The 18,508-nt window shown below is 44.7% G+C and overlaps 1 protein-coding gene across 2 annotated transcripts in view; it reads left to right on the plus strand.

Moving 5' to 3' along the window:
• ERGIC3 (ERGIC and golgi 3) overlaps positions 1-18,508 on the plus strand; it is an 80,301-nt gene that overhangs the window by 43,835 nt on the left and 17,958 nt on the right. Inside the window, exons 6-9 of one of the 2 annotated variants that reach the window (XM_075347575.1) lie at positions 2,186-2,351; positions 2,476-2,533; positions 10,477-10,491; positions 11,462-11,493. In XM_075347575.1, the coding sequence (XP_075203690.1) occupies positions 2,186-2,351; positions 2,476-2,533; positions 10,477-10,491; positions 11,462-11,493 (271 nt within the window). The remainder of the gene's footprint in view (positions 1-2,185; positions 2,352-2,475; positions 2,534-10,476; positions 10,492-11,461; positions 11,494-18,508) is intronic. The other variant, XM_075347576.1, reaches the window with a different exon arrangement.

Consider the following 18,508-nt stretch of genomic DNA (forward strand, 5'->3'; position numbering starts at 1 on the left):
CAAGCTTCCCATCAACATCTTGGAACTCAGGTCAGTTCGCCTAGCTCTCTTTCATTGGAAGGCTCTGCTTCGCGGACACCCAGTTCGGGTGCAGTCCGACAATGCAACCACTGTGGCCTACATAAACCATCAGGGCGGAACACGCAGCCGAGCGGCGATGAAGGACGTATCTCAAATCCTCGACTGGGCCGAACAGAACATCCCAGCGATTTCGGCGGTCCACATCCCGGGTGTGGACAATTGGGCCGCCGACTTCCTCAGCCGAGAAGGCCTCGACGCGGGAGAGTGGTCCCTCAATCCCAGAATCTTCCAGCAGATCTGTTCCAGGTGGGGGACCCCCGACGTGGATCTCCTGACCTCCAGGTGGAATCACAAGGTGCCCCAGTTCGTCTCCAGAGCAAGAGACCCACTGGTGCTCGCAACGGACGCCCTAGCGATCCCCTGGTCGCAGTCCTCTCTGCCGTACCTCTTTCCTCCGCTTCCGCTTATCCCCAAGCTAGTCAAGAAGATCAAGGCGGAAGGAGTTCCGGTGATTCTCGTGGCCCCAGATTGGCCTCGTCGCCTGTGGTACGCAGAGCTCGTGCACCTTCTCACCGACGTTCCGTGGAGACTTCCAGACGTCCAGGACCTTCTCACACTTTTCTTCACCAGAATTCACAGTCGCTCAATTTAATGGCATGGCTGTTGAAGCCGCAGCACTAACTTCCTCGGGATTCTCAGAAAGGGTCATCCAGACAATGATCAAAGCACGGAAGCCTTCCTCTTCCCGCATCTACCACCGTACGTGGAAGGCCTATTTCCGCTGGTGCGAAGCTAACCAGGTCACAGCCATGACCTTCTCCTTGCCAGTTCTGTTGTCCTTCCTGCAGTCTGGTCTGGATGCTGGGTTAGCACTCAGCTCCCTCAAGGGCCAAGTGTCTGCTCTTTCCATTCTCTTTCAAAAGAGGATTGCCTCTCGCTCACAGGTTCGCACATTCATTCAGGGGGCTGCTCATGCGGTGCCCCCCGTTCAGCCTCCGGTGGAGCCCTGGGACCTCAACCTGGTTCTGTCTGTTCTCCAGCATTCCCCCTTCGAACCTATGCAGGAGGTGTCTCTATCGTTCCTCTCTTGGAAGATCGCCTTCTTAGTTGCCATCACGTCAATCAGGCGGGTATCTGAACTAGCGGCGCTTTCCTGCCGCTCTCCATATCTTGTCTTCCACTAGGATAAGGTAGTCCTCCGTCCGGTACCTTCCTTTCTGCCCAAGGTGGTCTCCTCTTTCCATCTTAACGAGGACATTGTTCTTCCCTCCTTTTGTCCGAACCCTTCGCACCCTCGTGAGGTTCTTCTCCACAAGCTGGACTTGGTCAGAGCTCTTCGCTTGTACATTTCAAGGACGTCTCATTTCAGACCGTCGGATTCCCTCTTTGTGCTTCCGTCCGGCCCGCGCAGAGGCCTACCTGCCTCCAAGTCCTCCATTGCGTGATGGATTCGCTCTGCCGCACTGGAAGCCTACTGGGTAAGAGGCAGAACGCGCCCACTCAGGATTACGGCCCATTCCACCAGGGCGGTGGGAGCCTCGTGGGCGGTCCGTCACCATGCTCCAGCGTCGCAGCTTTGCAAAGCGGCCACCTGGTCTTCGCTTCACACTTTCACAAGGTTCTACAGTGTCCACACTTTCGCATCCTCCGATGCGAGCCTCGGTAGACGAGTTCTGCAGGCTGCAGTGGACCGAGGCCAGCCCTGAGAGTAACATTAGACCCACCCGTGGGACTGCTTTAAGATGTCCCATGGTCTCTGTGTCCCCCAATGAAGCGATAAAGAAAAGTAGATTTTGGGTACTCACCGTAAAATCTCTTTCTTGGAGCCTTCATTGGGGGACACAGCACCCGCCCTTGTGTTGGACATATGTTACTGTTCAATGTTACTGTTGAATGTTGAGTTTAAGGTTCACTTCTGTAAGATTGTTCGTTCCTTCTTGTTGTCTCCTATTGCTTTCTCACTAACTGAGGAACAATTGCCAGTTGGTGGGTGTATACTGCATAGGAGGAGTTTTCCTTGTTTGGCTTAGTGTCGCCTCCTAGTGGCAGCAGCATACAACCCATGGTCTCTGTGTCCCCCAATGAAGGCTCCAAGAAAGAGATTTTACGGTGAGTACCCAAAATCTACTTTTTCTATACAAATAACCTCTTGTATTTCCTACAGGTGCTGTAACACATGTGATGATGTACGAGAAGCTTACCGACGGAGAGGATGGGCATTCAAGACTCCAGATTCAATAGAGCAGTGTAAGCGGGAAGGATTCAGTCAAAAGATGCAGGAGCAGAAGAATGAGGGATGTGAGGTGTACGGATTCTTAGAAGTCAATAAGGTAATGTTATTGCAGATGTCCTGATTCGGTCTCACTTCATTGACAACATTCAGATTAGTATCTTCAAATCTATTTCTTAGTTGACTTTTCCTTTTTTTTTTTTTTTAATTTCCTCTTTATTTAGGTGGCTGGAAACTTTCATTTTGCCCCTGGAAAAAGTTTCCAACAGTCACATGTCCATGGTAAGTATTTTGTCATTTACATCAAGTCATTTAATTTTTTTTTTTTTTTGTTTGAGATTACAGCACGCCTGGGATTACACCTCTTTAAAGCTTAGTAGCATAATGGTACATGTTGCATGGTTGAATGCCTATAACACAGTAAAGGTCAAACCAGGATCTTAACAGAAATAAACGAGGAGACTATGTGGGCTGGGAGAATGGGAATATATTCATTTTCTTTAAAGGGGATGTCCAGTCCCTGGGATTTGCTTATTTCAAGTGTAGAATAGTATAAAATAATTATTAGCGTAGAAAACAAGAAAATCTGATTTCTCTGTTTAAAATATTACTAAATTTATTCCAAATTCGTTAAACGTTTGCTGTCATCGCAGCTGAAGCGTTTCGACCTTGGTCTTAATCGTAACATAACCTTCCACGCTATCCAATCCCTTTAAAAGCAATTAGTCACACCCCTCAGTGACATAATTTGCACTCCTGTTGTTTATGCGGTGATATGTACACACAGCGATGTTATATATGTGGGATGCACCACTAGAGAGTTAAAGTGAACCTGTCATCAGAAATTTAGCTATAAAGCTAAAAGTTCCCCCCTCTGCAGCTCCTGGGCTGCATTCTAGGAAGCTTCCTATAGTTTTTGTGGCCCCTTTTATTCCAAAATAAATACTTTACAAACTTGTACCTTTTTCGTATGCAAATTTCTTAAATCTTCCATGGGCGCGGGCTGCCTGATGTACGTTGCTGTCCTCCTGCCGATTTACGCCGCCCCCGAACGCTGAATTTCAAACCTCAGGACGCCGCCCCTGGGCGCCCGTGGTCCCACGCATGCGCTGTGCTACTGTAGCGGTGCCGTGTGCACGTGTGACCGTTGGTGACGCTTTTGCGCGGGCACCGACTGCTCCGCTTCTCCCATCTATTTCCTGCTGCTGAGCAGGATGGGAAGGAGGTGACGTCCTTCTGGCCAGCGAGCGTTTGCGCAGAACGCTGGATGAAGAGGGGAAAGTGCGGTCACGAGGTTATGGGCGGCACTTGCTGATGACACAGCGCCGCCCATAACCTCGTGCCCGCGCTAAGTGTCACTAACGGTCACACGTGCACACAGTGCACGGCACCGCTACAGTAGCACAGCGCATGCGCGGGACCAGGGGCGGCGTCCTGAGGTTTGAAATTCAGCGTTCGGGGGCGGCGTAAATCGGCAGGAGGACAGCAACGTACATCAGGCAGCCCGCCCCCATGGAAGATTTAAGAAATTTGCATATGAAAAGGTACAAGTTTTGTAAAGTATTTATTTTGGAATAAAAGGGGCCACAAAAACTATAGGAAGCTTCCTAGAATGCAGCCCAGGAGCTGCAGAGGGGGGAACTTTTAGCTTTATAGCTAAATTTCTGATGACCGGTTCCCTTTAAGTTAGAATCGCGAACATACTGCTGATTTTTGAAAGAAAAAATAATCAATCCATCAGGAGCAGCCAAACGTTTTTCCCAACAACATGATGGTAAATTAGATTTTTTTTTTTTTGGGTTCATAAGGGTTTAAATATCCAAACGTGGGGGTGATTGGAACAGAGCTATATGGAAAACCGAAGCACAATGGATATTGAATTTAAACAGAGCCCTGTTTGGTCTAAACGATCGGAATGACCTAATGTATATTTATTACATTCTGTATCGTTTATTGTCCTATGGCATTTTATATAGATTTAAATATATGTATATATTGTAAATTGTCATTAAGGGGTGTGACTAATTGTTTGTAAGGGAATGTAGGTTATCTTACCATTAATACCGCAAGGTCGTAAAGCGTCAACTTGTACTGCTGCCCATCAATGAGAACTAACTTTTAATATATTTTATAATATTTTAACAGAGAAGCCAGATTTTAATTTTCTTTTTTTTTTTTTCTCTGGACTATTTATTTGTTGTCCAACTTTGGCCGGTGGGCTATCTGGATCTCTGGAGACATCAGAACGGGGAGATTACTCGCTTTTCATATCACCTCCACCTTCCATGCCTCCTCTCCCTTGTCACCTGCTAGTGTCCGGGCCTTCAGTGGTGGTGATTCAGCATACACATGTGACTGCTGCAAACACCACTAAAGTCACTGCTGCAACCAGTGATTGGCTGCAGCAGTCACTTTCTAACTTTTTGAAACGTTATCAGAAGTTGCGGGTCATAACTAAGGTGTGTATAACTCAGTTTGTTAATTAGGACATTCTAAACTATTAATTACAAAATATAGGGTCTGGGAAACCCTTCTAAAAATGTACTGTTGCTAATATGAACAGGCTGTTTGCATGCTTGCATTTTGTTATTGCTTTTTGGTCTCTGCAACTTGCTATACTCATTGGTTAATATTTTGTCTTGTGTGTGTTTGTGCTTGTATATAATATAATAATAATTTTGTGGGACAATCCCTAAGTTAAAGGAAAAAGAAAACCCAAAAATATCAGCTGCCTTATCATAAAATGAGAATAGCTTGGAGTCTTCTGTCCATTTATCTAGTTAGCCGTGACAGTGTAGATACTGTGTTGTGTTGTATGATTGATCCAAACCGCGTCGGATACAGATCATTAAAAATAGTGGGTAATAAAGGGGTTAATGTTCAGTGCTGCTAAAATTGCCAATGCAGATACCAGAAATTCAGAAGAATGCGGTTTGTCAACGCGTTTTAACCCCTTAACGACCGCGGGCAGTAAAATTACGTCCTAAATGTCATAATGTTACTGCCCGCAGTCCTCCGGCGGCAGCATGCCGCGATCGGCGCATATCTCAGCTGATTTTCACAGCTGAGATGTGTGCCTGCTAGGCACGAGCAGAATTGTTATCTGCTCGTGCCGATTAACCCCTTAAATGGCGCTGTCAATACGTGACAGCGCCATTATAAGCGCGATCGCGGTAAACTTTTACTTACCACCCGATATTGGAAGTCACGTGACGCGATCACGTGACTTCCGATAGTTGTCATGGTAGCACAGGGTCATGTGATGACTCCTGTACTACACATGACTTGCTTTCACTTTCGCTGTGCCCGCTGCACAGTGAAAAAGAGAGCGTATCTGCTGTGTAGCTGTGATCAGCAGATACTGCAGAGCGATCGGATTGCCGATCGCAATAGCCCCCTAGGGGGACTAGTAAAATAAAAAAAAAAGTTTTAAAAAATTAAAAAAAAACAAAAAAACCTAAAAGTTCAAATCACCCCCCATTGAAAATTAAAGGGTTAAAAAAATAAAAAATATACACACTTTTGGTATCGCTGCGTTCAGAAACGCCCGATCTATCAAAATATAAAATCAATTAATCTGGTCAGTATACGGTCTAGCGGCAAAAAAATTCCAAACGCCAAAACGACGTTTTTTTGTCGCCACAACTTTTGCGCAAAATGCAATAAGAGGCGATCAAAACGTAGCATCTGCGCAAAAATGGTACCGTTAAAAACGTCAGCTCGAGATGCAAAAAATAAGCAGTCACTGAGCCATAGATGCCGAAAAATGAGAACGCTACGGGTCACGGAATATGGCGTAAAACGTGCGCCACTTTTTTTGGACAAACTTCCGTTTTTTTTAACACCTTATATAAAAGTAAACCTATACATGTTTGGTGTCTACAAACTTGCACTGATCTGAGGCATCACACCCACACATCAGTTTTACCATATAGTGAACACAGTGAATAAAATATCTCAAAAACCATAGTGCTATCGCACTTTTTTTGCACACTATATGGTAAAACTGATAGTTTCATTTAAAAGTACAGCTCGTTCCGCAAAAAATGAGCCCTCACATGACAATATTGACTGAAAAATAAAAAAGTTACATCTCTCAGAAAAAGAATGGCGAAAAAAAAACGGAAAGCGAAAAATCGGCCGGTCGTGAAGGGGTTAAAGTATATCAAACTTCTTCCTAGAGACAAACCACAAGTGCAAGAGAATAGACCCCTCAGAAGGTTTACATAAAAAGAATTGTGTAATACATACACTATATGATGGTTGATTGTAAAGCAATGCCTCCACCTTCATAACGCCTCAGCAGATGGCAGCAGCGGTATGCAGCAGGTACTGGGCTGCTCAGTAGATTCTCCTCTACAGCTCCAGTAGGCCGGGAGCCTTAGCAATGAATGGTTGTGTTACAGTGTAAAAAATAGAACCCCGCGCAGACAGTCGGTCAATGCGATTTAGGCAACACACTGTCTTTGAATTCTTGACAGCAGAAGGTGTCATAGCGCTGCAGACTTTGAAACGACAGCTAGCAGGAGTCTAAAATGAAAGGGGAAATGTTTTCCTGCAGCATGGCTATGCCAGACCACACACATCACAGGCCACCATAGCACAACTCCAGAGACTGAAGCTCATCCTCCATACAGTGCAGATTTGGTGCCATCTGACTTCCATCTGCTCCCGATAATGAAAGGAGATCTGCGAGGACATCACTATGCATCTGATGAAGAAGTTGAGAGAACTGTGAGAGGCTGGTTGCGAAAAGAGTGTCGACTTCCGTGGAGGCTGTGGAAAAGTGAATATTTGTAATTTGAGCATATTCTAAGAATTATTTGTGCATGTGACATTTGATTTATTAAGCTATTCCCATCCAGCCAAGTTACAAAGGTGGAGGCATTACTTTTTATTCAACCCTCGTATACAGTATACACCAATTATCTAAAAATACAAATTTTATTCAAGAAGGTAAAATCCAGATGAGAGGTGAGCATTCAAGCTGACAATACCATGATAATTCCACAAAGTACAGCAGGGCAAGTGAGACCACAATAAAAGCACCTCATGACGTGGCTATTTTCTGTTTTTGTGCTTGTTTTTTCCTCTCCTTCTTCCAAGAGCCATAATTACTTTTTTTTCTTATTTTTCTGTCATTATTGCAATATGAGGGCTTTTTTTTTTTTTGCGGGACTACATGTACTTTAGAAGGACACCATTCATTCTGCTGCATATTGTACTGGAAAATGGGAGAAAAAATTCCAAGTGCAGTGAAATTGCAAAAAGAGAGTGCAATTCCGCAATGGTTTTTTCGGTGTGGTTTTTTTTTTATATATATGGTAAAACTGACCTAGCAGTTTGATTCCCTAGGTCACTTTGAGTCCACAGATGACAAATATGTAGTGTTTGTTGTTTTTTTTTTTTGTTTTTTTTTTTTATTTGTCCCACCCTTTCGTACTTTTTATTGTATTTACTAGGTAAAGTTGAAACTGTGATCATCTGTTCGCTTGTGCTGTAAAGAGCAGTGCATCAGTATCGAGGGGCCGCCGATGGGTGCATGGAATGACACCCTCCACTGCCCCCGTACCAGGTGATACCCACTATCTCCCAACTTTTGGTTGGCTCACAGCTTTTGTGTGTCCCGCCGGTATAGTCTGCAGTCACAGCCTATGGTCCTTCAGATAACAACTACCACAACCATAGCATGTACGGTATATCCTGCGCCAGCCTGCAACAACAACAACCATCTCCTCTTCAGTGTTCTAAGGACCCCCAAACCCACTATCCCCCTGGGATCGAGCCTGGTCCCTGGGAAACACTCCCTTCTACCCCTACCTCAAAAGCTAACTGTGCATTAATGGAGATACTTTCTTGAAGTCAAACCCCTAACATGCATGTGAGACTCCCTGTGCTGACTGCTCCACTAGGTCTACAATCCCCATCAACATAATGGGACTAGTGGCTTGGAGAAAAATGACTTAATTGAGAACCCTGAGACAGTAACAAAGGTAATGGAATAATTGCTTTACTCTACTTATCTCGTGCCTGGCCTTCTCTGTACACTGAAAAGAGAGAAAATATCTAATAAAACACAACTATGAGATGGACGTACCCAGCGCTACGTTCTGGTAAAAGTCTGAATCCCTTAGACCTGTAAGCTCCGCTCTACGTCCATTGGTCCAATAGTCTACAGCCAGCCCCTTAAAAAATTAAACCATTAACATTTGTTTAATTTTAATTATATCTGTCCTTTTAGATGTTCTACTATCTTTAATAGTCTGTGTACACAATGATATAATTTTATGACATGCACTTCTGTTTTATTTAGTTTCCCACTGACTAACTTTATTTGAACCGACCCCTGATTTGTTATCTGAGACCTCATTCAGGGGTTTATTCTTGCACTCTTGGGGAGTAATGAGGAAGAAGTTTGTTATACTTTGAAACGAGTTACAAATAAACCACATTTCTTTATCCGGGTTTCTGGTCTCTACATTAGCAATTTTGGCGGCACAAACATTAAGCCTTTTTTTCCTGCTTTTAATCATGGGCATCTTTTGTGGGCAAGCAGCAGCCATATGAAACTATCTTCACAACCGAACCAGTGGAGCAATCCCCTGTACTCTGACTTCTCATTTAATTGGATAAGACACTATTGCACCATTAGTGCTTTCACTTTCCTTATATTGAGATACAGCTCACTGGCTTATGAAATGGATAGTCAGGGGGAGTACAGTGGAAAGTTTATATAATTACAGCGATAACTGGGAATGACAAAAAATCCCAAATATCCAATTTACCGTATTTTGCGGACTGGCTCACAAGCCACCCCTAAGTTTTAGAGGAGGAAAAGAGAGAAAAAAATTAAGCAAAAAAAATGTGGTCATGATGCACTGTTATAAGGGTGATCTGCTGACACTGTTATGGGGTGATGTCAACCAATTCTATACCATGTCCCTCATCTGGGGCCCCTTCCAAGCATCTGTGTCTCCTGGTAGATATAATCCTTCCTGGCCCATCCTGGTATAGCCGATCCCCTTCCTGGTATATATGTCCTCCTTGACTCCTCACACAAAAAATAATTCTACTTACCAACCCTTTGCTTCCCCGTTGCACGTTGTCCTTTTATGTTTCCTGATGCCAGCAAGTGACTTAAGCGTGTAAGTGGCGCAGTGTATGTCGTCAGTGCCATGCGGCCCCATTTACACGTGGAAGTCAGCTCCTGGAATATTCCCTAAGCCACTGGGTCAAGGGCAGTGAATATTAATTCTTTCATAGCAGGCTTATGTGATTGCCCAGTCGCTGCAAGAAGCCGGCAGTTAAGGTGATCATGGTGTACCCCCTATTAAATATAATGAGTATTCACTGCTCTCCTAGCCCAGGATTATGGATGCTGGAAGCCGTGATTATGCATTCTATTTAGACATGAGCAAATCCGTTGAAGTTCTCCGGGTTCAGCCAGGCTTTATCTTAAGTCCAGTTCGGTACCCAGATTTGATCTGAACCCCATTGGAAATCACTGATTTAAACATTTTGGCTCTTCGTCCACATACATACAGCCAAAAAGCACTTCTGGGGGATGGAGGGTAGGGTATTTATTTATTTTTTTGTGTGCACACTAAATTCAATGACTCTGTTTTTACCCTCTGAGAGCCATTCAAACACTGCAATTGGCTCGCACTGACTCAAACATACCCGAGCACAACGATGCTCGATCGAGTGGTTAACATACTTAAAGAATCTGAACTCTAACACTGACTTTAAATTAAAAGACTGTGTTCGGTACGAATACCGAACTTTACTGTTCGGGTTCACTCATCTCTAATTTTCTTAAATAGTAGGCATACGTGATTTCCCAGCTGCTGCAGTAAGCCAGGCTGGGTGATCATTTGTGCTCGTTATTAAAGAGAGAATATTCACTACTCCCCCACCTCTCGGCGCCGGCCTCAGTGCCGAGAGGTGGGTATGATTGGCAACTGTTATTAAAAGAAGTGCTCACTTTAGCTTTCACACTTTCAGTGTGTGGGTATAATGGTGTCGCAATATGAATCGCATAATGAGTACTGTTGGGTTCAGCGTTTGCCTGTACAAAAATGGGAGAAGGGACCTAAAGTCTGTTAGGGACCACTGTAGGGAGTTAATGAGTAATGTTTGGGGGAAGCCTTGCGGGATAGCAGCAGGTACTGTGGTATAATAAAGAAACCATTTCTCTCTTCTCTTCCTGCCTTCTCCACTTGCAGTACACGCTGTTGAGAGTAAGTTTTGTTTTGTTTTTTTGTTTTTTTTCTCTTGTATACTTCATTGCTACACCAGTGCCTGTTATCGCTGTATTGTAGGTTCATTCCCTCAGTCCACATAGTCTACCAGTTTACTGTGTCTGGCATGAAGCCTTATCGGGATTGTTTTTCTTTTATCTAGAGAAAATGGATTTGTGATTTGGTAATACATGCTACTGAATATTAGTGAGAAGACACTATTAATAATAAATAAAATCTTGCGTCAAAGTCATTGTTAGGTTCTGTTCGGATCTACAACTTGGTTTACATTTCCCATCAAAACCACACTGCATTGTTGGATCATCAAATCTTATGTATCTGGGAGCTTTAAAAATTTCGAATGTGCATTCGAATTTTATTTATTTTTTTTTTTAATTATTATTGGATTGTGTAGATAGGTGTGTTTTGTATGGGGTTAACTAGGAGTAGCACCACATTTGGTTATGCACTGTGTAGCTCAGCTCCATTCATTTGAATTGGACTGTGTGGAGAAAATTTTCCTCGCTTTCAATCACTGGTCAATTGATTTACTGGAAATTCCTTTTGATCTGTGAATACCGTAAGGTAGCTTTTAGACTGCCATGATATGTGTTCATATTTTTCATCCATATGCCTGCCATTCTGCTGCCTCATACACGAATATTCAGTGTTGGATTTTTGGTGACTCCAGTCTGCCTCTGTAACAATACAGGAGATTCAGAATTGGAACTCTGTAATGCCACATTATTATGGCCATGTGAGACTGACACAAGTTAAAGTTTGTCTACAGTGGTTTTCATAGCAAAATATAAAAACTCCCATTTCATACCGCTGATCGGAAAAGTAGATGGACTTCAGTAAAGAATAAATGAAAAAAAATAATAATATAATACATATATATATTTTCTCTTAATCACCCTTTTAATTCTGAATGTTCTCACCAATTTGTTGTTCTCTCTTCTTTTGACAGTCCATGACCTGCAAAGCTTTGGACTTGACAGTGTAAGTTTTGTTTTACATGTACAACTGGATATTTGTATTTATATAAATTCAGACAGCCTGGCTTTCCATGCTTTTGTACTTTTGTAGGCCCTATGCAAAAATTGCGTATTTAAGGGTCTTTTTTTTTTTTTTCTTTACTTTTTGACTTAAAAATGCAGAGGTAAAAAAACCCACACCAAATACTCAGTGTGCATATAGTCTTAGGTTCCTATAGATTAGAGGTCTCAAACACGCGGCCCCCTCAGATTGCTTCTTGAGGCCCGAAGGTATGCCCCCCTTGCCCCTTGACGATCACGACCGTTGCAGCAGTCACTGTTCACGGCTTAATTCAGATGAATGTTTTGCCGCCGCCATGCAGAGTCAAGCTCTCTTTGCACTATTCCAATGGCAGCTGCTGGCCAATCATAAATCAGAGACAAGCAGCTGATGCATATGACGTCACCTGCTTGCATATGATTGGCCAGCAACTGCCATTGGAATAGCGCAGAGAGAGAGCTTGACTCTGTGCGATGGCAAAATGTTTATCTAAATTTTAGATGAAGCACTGACAGCATCCGCGATCGCCAAGGGGGGCTTGTGCCCGCTGGCCGCAAGAAGCAGAGAACGCCAAGGGAACAGAGGACAGGTGAGGTGTGTGTGTGTGTGTGTGTGTGTGTGTGTGTGTGTGTGTGTAGAATGGCACACTAGGGGACCAGAATGGGACATAGCTACAAGAAGAGGATCAGTAAAGGGGACATTGCTACAAGAAGAGGACCTGCATGGGCACATTAGTAAAAGGGACATTATTACAGGATGGTGGAAAGGATGGGGCACATTACTACAGGATGGGAACATTACTTCAAGAAGGGGAACAGGATGGAGGACATTACTAAAACATGTTGGCCAAAATTACAATATGGTGTTAATTGTAAAACTGTATTATACTCCTAAAATTAGATTTATTAGAAAAATATCGCTTAAAAAATACTCAGAGATACAGAGTATAATAACTCTTATATATACACATAAACAGTCATGTAGTAGTGTCAAAGTGAGTGGAAGGTCAGAAAAACGTACCACACCTGCTGGTGAGGGAAGGGGGACTAATTGTATTGAAATGAGTGAGCCTATAGTGACAAGACTCTTCATATATGATACATAGCCTGTAAAAATGGAGGGTAACAGGGGGAATATCTCTCCCTCTCTGGCAACTGCCTACCAGCGGAGGTGCACCTTAAGTTGTTGGGTGCCCCCCGCTCCACGTCGGCTGTCCCTAAGCTTTCCCTCTAACCTGCAAGTCGCAAAGAGACCCACCACCAAAGCAATAAAAGTGCAAAAACTAGTCAAAAAGTCATTATGAGATCTTAATAGCCCATAAGACTAATGATAATACAAATTTGGGAATCAGTATGTGGATTTACCAAAAATATCAATATAAAAGTAGCCAATACTAGATGATGCATAGATACACATATATCATGATGTATAGAAAAAATGAACTAGGAATTTGGACTGCCAGTAGTGACCCCAGCAGATAAGTCCCTTGCTGGGATCATAAGTTCATTTTATTCATGATATATGTGTATCTATGCATCATCTAGTATTGGCTACTTTTATATTGATATTTTTGGTAAAACCACATACTGATTCCCAAATTTGTATTATCATTAGTCTTATGGGCTATTAAGATCTCATAATGACTTTTTGACTAGTTTTTGCACTTTTATTGCTTTGGTGGTGGGTCTCTTTGCGACTTGCAGGTTAGAGGGAAAGCTTAGGGACAGCCGACGTGGAGCGGGGGGCACCCAACAACTTAAGGTGCACCTCCGCTGGTAGGCAGTTGCCAGAGAGGGAGAGATATTCCCCCTGTTACCCTCCATTTTTACAGGCTATGTATCATATATGAAGAGTCTTGTCACTATAGGCTCACTCATTTCAATACAATTAGTCCCCCTTCCCTCACCAGCAGGTGTGGTACGTTTTTCTGACCTTCCACTCACTTTGACACTACTACATGACTGTTTATGTGTATATATAAGAGTTATTATACTCTGTATCTCTGAGTATTTTTTAAGCGATATTTTTCTAATAAATCTAATTTTAGGAGTATGATGTTTTTGGTTTATGGTTTATGAACACTTCTATATTTATTGTGTTTGGTTTAAAACTGTATTAGGCTGGTTTCACACTACGTTTATTTAACATCCGTCCAGAACGTTTTTTTAGCGGAAAAATGGATCCAGTGCAAATGCGTTTTCACTTCAATGCATTTGCAATGGACTCGCGTTAACATGCGTTCACCTGCGTTTGCGTGCGTTATAGTGAGGATCCAGCGACTTGCAGTTTTTTAACATCTTTCAAAAACGCTACTTGTAGCGTTTTTGAGCTGTGTCCAAATACTGCATGTCACCGGATCCTGACTAAACAGCACGCAAACGCAGGTGAACGCTGGCGTGCTGATACAGGATCCTGCTTGCTCTACTGAGCATGCCCAGAACCAGTCTCGCGTGATCTGTCTCTCCTCCTCCCTCCCTCACCCTCTCTCTCTATCTCTGTCTTTCCCCCTTCCTCCCCTCCCTCTCTCTCCCACCTGAGAGCTGCGGACACTCGTAACCAAGGTAAATATCGGGTAACCACTTCTCTTAGTTACCCGATGTTTACGTTGGTTACTTGTGCAGACAGCCCTGCTCCTAGCAGCTGCAGACACTCGTAACCAAGATAAATATCGGGTATCCAAGCCCGATGTTTACCTTGGTTACCAGCGTCTGCAGCTGTCAGAAGCCGGCTCCCAGTCTAGTTCCCCTCACTCCCGATCACATGACTCCAATGCCCGCCCCTAAACATCCAGTGACAGGATCCTGCAAAATAACAGATGCGTTTGCATGCGTTTTTTGCTGTAAAAGCAGGATCCGCTTTTGCAGCAAAAAAAACGTTCCTGACGCATGTTAAATAAACGTAGTGTGAAACCAGCCTAAGTTACAAGAAAGGGATAAGATGTAAACAAAAAATAATGAATGAAATGTTTTTTTTTACCATCAAAAATGTTATATATATTATAACAAAAAAGTGCACATTTGTTATAAATGAGCAAAACATTATTCAAAAACAGTGATCCAAAAGGTGCATAGAAAAAAATATGGTAGCAATTATTAAAATGTCACTTTTTCCTGCAATCAATGCGGCCCCCAAATTATTTTTTTCTGTGTGCAGCCCATACACCCAGCCAAGTTTTCGACCCCTGCTATTAGATGCTTATATTCAGTGTTAATATCTAGAGCCAAGGCTGTAAATTTACATCTCAGGCACAGAGCCGTAATACAGCTATATTTTTAAAAGGAATCTGTCACCAGGTTTTTTTTTTCTGCCTGAGAACAGCAAAACCACTGTATTATCAACATGAGATGATCACTGGAGGACTAGTAAACTTGATGTAGTCCTCCAGATTCGTGAGCCCTGTATAACTCTGCCCCCACCACTGACTGGTAGCATTCTCTGTACACTATCCATAGGCAGAAAGCTGCCAATCAGTGATGTGGGCAGGGTTATACAGAGCAGCCTTCAGAGAATTGATATGCTGCAGATTTACTAGAACTATTACTGAAAGCTGGGGTATTCTCATCTCCAAGATCCTATCCCAATACGTAGTAGGTGTAATAATAAGAATATTCGCAAATGCCCAATTAGAAATGTAGAATAGTTCTTCTGAAAAGCTATGTCGCTTATCTTACGTGCAGGGCATTACAGTAGCTTAGGTATCCAAGTTTATAACCACACATATAGTTACAGTTAGTTGCTAGTGGTCCTAATAATGGATACACAAGCTCCTGCCAGGCCTGCACAAAAGGTAAGTGACAGCTTATCAGGAGAACTATACTACATTTCTAATTGGAGGTATTTGCTAATATTATTATTATTAATCTAGGAGATGGGAATAACACATTAAGACCTGAAGTCGGCCTCATAATAAAATAACTTGCCTAGTCAATCCATGCTGCTAAAGAGCCAGTGGTCCCTGTCAGTTTGTCCAAATTCCTGCTGTGTATGCACTTGGATGACTGCAGCCGCCGGCATCAGCGGTGATGCTCACATCTACTGCTGAGGACAGTGAATGGCTGCAGTGGCATCACTGTAGAAATGGTAAATGGAGACGTATTCTGGGATTAATCAAGTAAATGCAGTGTTACATCACATTGCCTGAGATTCATCACATATTTAAAAAGCTTATATGTAATGGAACAGTAAAAATATAATCCATCTCATAATGAATGCTCTTTCGTACTACTAGTGGGATCCGCCAACAAATAACATGTACAGTGGAACCTCGGTTAATGAGTAATTCCATTTGCGAGTATTTCGCTTAACGAGTAAAGCCTGCTGTAAATTTGTAACTCCGTTTACAAGCAAGCATTGCCGTACGAGCAAATACTCACCGCACACACTTCCGGTTCCGTACTTTCACTGTGCTCTGACCCGCTCTTGCAGTCCGCACAAACACGCACAAAACACAGACAAACACTCACACACACACACACATTATGCTCACCTTACCTTCCGTTCCATCGCTGGCCTCCCAGTTCTTGTAGTTCGCCGCTGCAGGATGTGTATCAGGTAACCATCGCGACAATGGAGGAACTTCCGCTGTCAGCCGCTACTCAAAGGCAGCACGTTGACCAATCAGAGGCAAGCGTCTCCTGCCTTTGACGTCAGCGCTCTGGCAGCGAACGTTCCAGCATCGGTCACGATGGTTACCCAATACACATCCTGTACCGGCGAACTACAAGAACCTGGAGGCCGGCGAAGGAACGGAAGGTAAGGTGAGCGTAATATGTGTATGCGCGTGTGTTTGTGCATGTGTGGAATGGCACAATAGGGGACCAGGATGGGACACTGAACAAGTTGTGGAACAAATTGTCTGCATTGCAATGATTTCCTATGGGAAATTTCTTTGTCGCTCTATTGGGAGACCCAGACAATTGGGTGTATAGGCTATGCCTCCGGAGGCCGCACAAAGTATTACACTCAAAAGTGTTAAGCCCCTCCCCTTCTGCCTATACACCCCCCGTGCTCCCACGGGCTCCTCAGTTTTTTGCTTTGTGCGAAGGAGGTCAGACACGCACGCACAGCTCCACAGATTAGTCAGCAGCAGCTGCTGACTATGTCGGTTGGAAGAAAAGTGGGCCCATATAGGGCCCCCAGCATGCTCCCTTCTCACCCCACTCTTGTCGGCGGTGTTGTTAAGGTTGAGGTATCCATTGCGGGTACAGAGGCTGGAGCCCACATGCTGCTTTCCTTCCCCATCCCCCTCAGCGCTCTGGGTGAAGTGGGATCCTATCGGTCTCCAGGCACTGAGACCGTGCTTCATCCACAACTCCTGTGGAGCCTGCTGGATAGGAGCCGGGTACAGTTCAGGGACATGGCCCTGCTACGTGAAGGTACTCTGTATCCCTGTGGGGACCGCGCACGGCAACACCTCAGCTTTGCTGGGTGTACTAGTGCACCGGGGACCGCGGCGCTGACCGGGTTAAACTGTGCCATTACACACTCAGCGTCGCTGAGTGTGTTTATATGTAGGGGCTACCGTGCTAACCGCCGCTGCCATGGGAAACTGCGGCGCGGCTGGGACTTGTAGTTCGCCGGGGACTTCGGCGTCGGCCGCGCTTTTACGGCGGCCATGCGTATACTCGAGTCCCCGGCTTGCTTGCGGCCTAGTTTCCCTTTCTCCCGCCCTCAGCCCTGACAGGCAGGGGAAGGGCGGGACGCTGCACGGAACGAGCAGCACTGAGGGCTGGAGTATGATTTCCATACTCCACCCCCCTCACTGTGCACAGTGTGAGCACCTCGGCCACGCCCACGGCTCCCTCCTCTCGTCAGGACGCCGCAGCCATTCCTGTCAGCTCCTCCGACGCTGCAGAGAGGGATTAACCCTGGGAGACCCAGACACGGTCTCTGGTGGCCTCATAACCGCTTTAGGCGGATGGTAAGCAGCACCTGTGGTGCTAGCCTCATGGTGCTGTAGTGTATTGATACATTATTTGTTTATAGTATATATTTTACACTGTATGAGCACAGTTCATTCTGGCTATATACCCTAGTGTGTTACTCAGGGAAAACAATAGCATGGCGCCCACAAAAGGCAGGGGTGCCAAAGCACAGGCTTATTATGCTGCCTGCGTCGCTTGTACGACCCAGCTGCCGGCAGGTTCCATTGCCCCTCATTGTGTGCAATGTTCGGCCCTGTGACACTTCTTCAGCCAGGGCCTCTGCTAAGAGGGGCCCAGGGGGAGCCACCTGTTGACACTGTCCTAGTGATGGGGACGGAGTTTGCAAAACTCTCTGAGACTGACTAAGATACTAGAAGCCTTGCAGTCCAGGCCGGTATCTCAGCAAAGGGACTCTGTTGAATCATTGTTCCCTGGCCCCCCTCAGTTGGACCAACAATGTCCTCCCGGGGTATCTCATACATCCCAGACTGAGGGTTCTGACTTAGACCCCAGCCCCAGACCGACTAAGCGGGCTCGCTTAGAATTTCCCTCGACATCATATTGTTCAGGGTCTCAGCGGGGGGAATCTCTGGTTGATGATGCGGAGACAGCGGATCAGGATTCTGATCCTGAGGGCGCTCTCAATCTTAATACTCCAGACGGGGACGCCATAGTGAACGTTCTTATTGCGTCCATCGATCAAATGCTGGATATTTCTCCCTCAGCTCCTCCGGCGGCGGAGTCAGCTTCTCTTACACCGAGTATGTTTCTGGACCACTCTGATTTCAGAGAGGCAGTCGAGATTCATCATGCTTGTCCAGATAAGCGGTTTTCTAAGCGCCTTAAGGATACACGTTATCTTTTTCCCCCTGACGTGGTTAAAGGTTGGACTCAGTGTCCCAAAGTGGATCCTCCAATCTCCAGACTGGCGGCTAGATCCATACTTGCAGTGGAAGAGGGGGCCTCGCTCAAGGATGCCACTGACAGGCAGATGGAGCTCTGGTTGAAATCCATCTATGAAGCTATCGGAGCTTCTTTTGCCCCAGCATTCGCAG

The sequence above is a fragment of the Anomaloglossus baeobatrachus genome, chromosome 5, assembly GCF_048569485.1.
Source record: "Anomaloglossus baeobatrachus isolate aAnoBae1 chromosome 5, aAnoBae1.hap1, whole genome shotgun sequence".
Classification (NCBI taxonomy): domain Eukaryota; kingdom Metazoa; phylum Chordata; class Amphibia; order Anura; family Aromobatidae; genus Anomaloglossus; species Anomaloglossus baeobatrachus.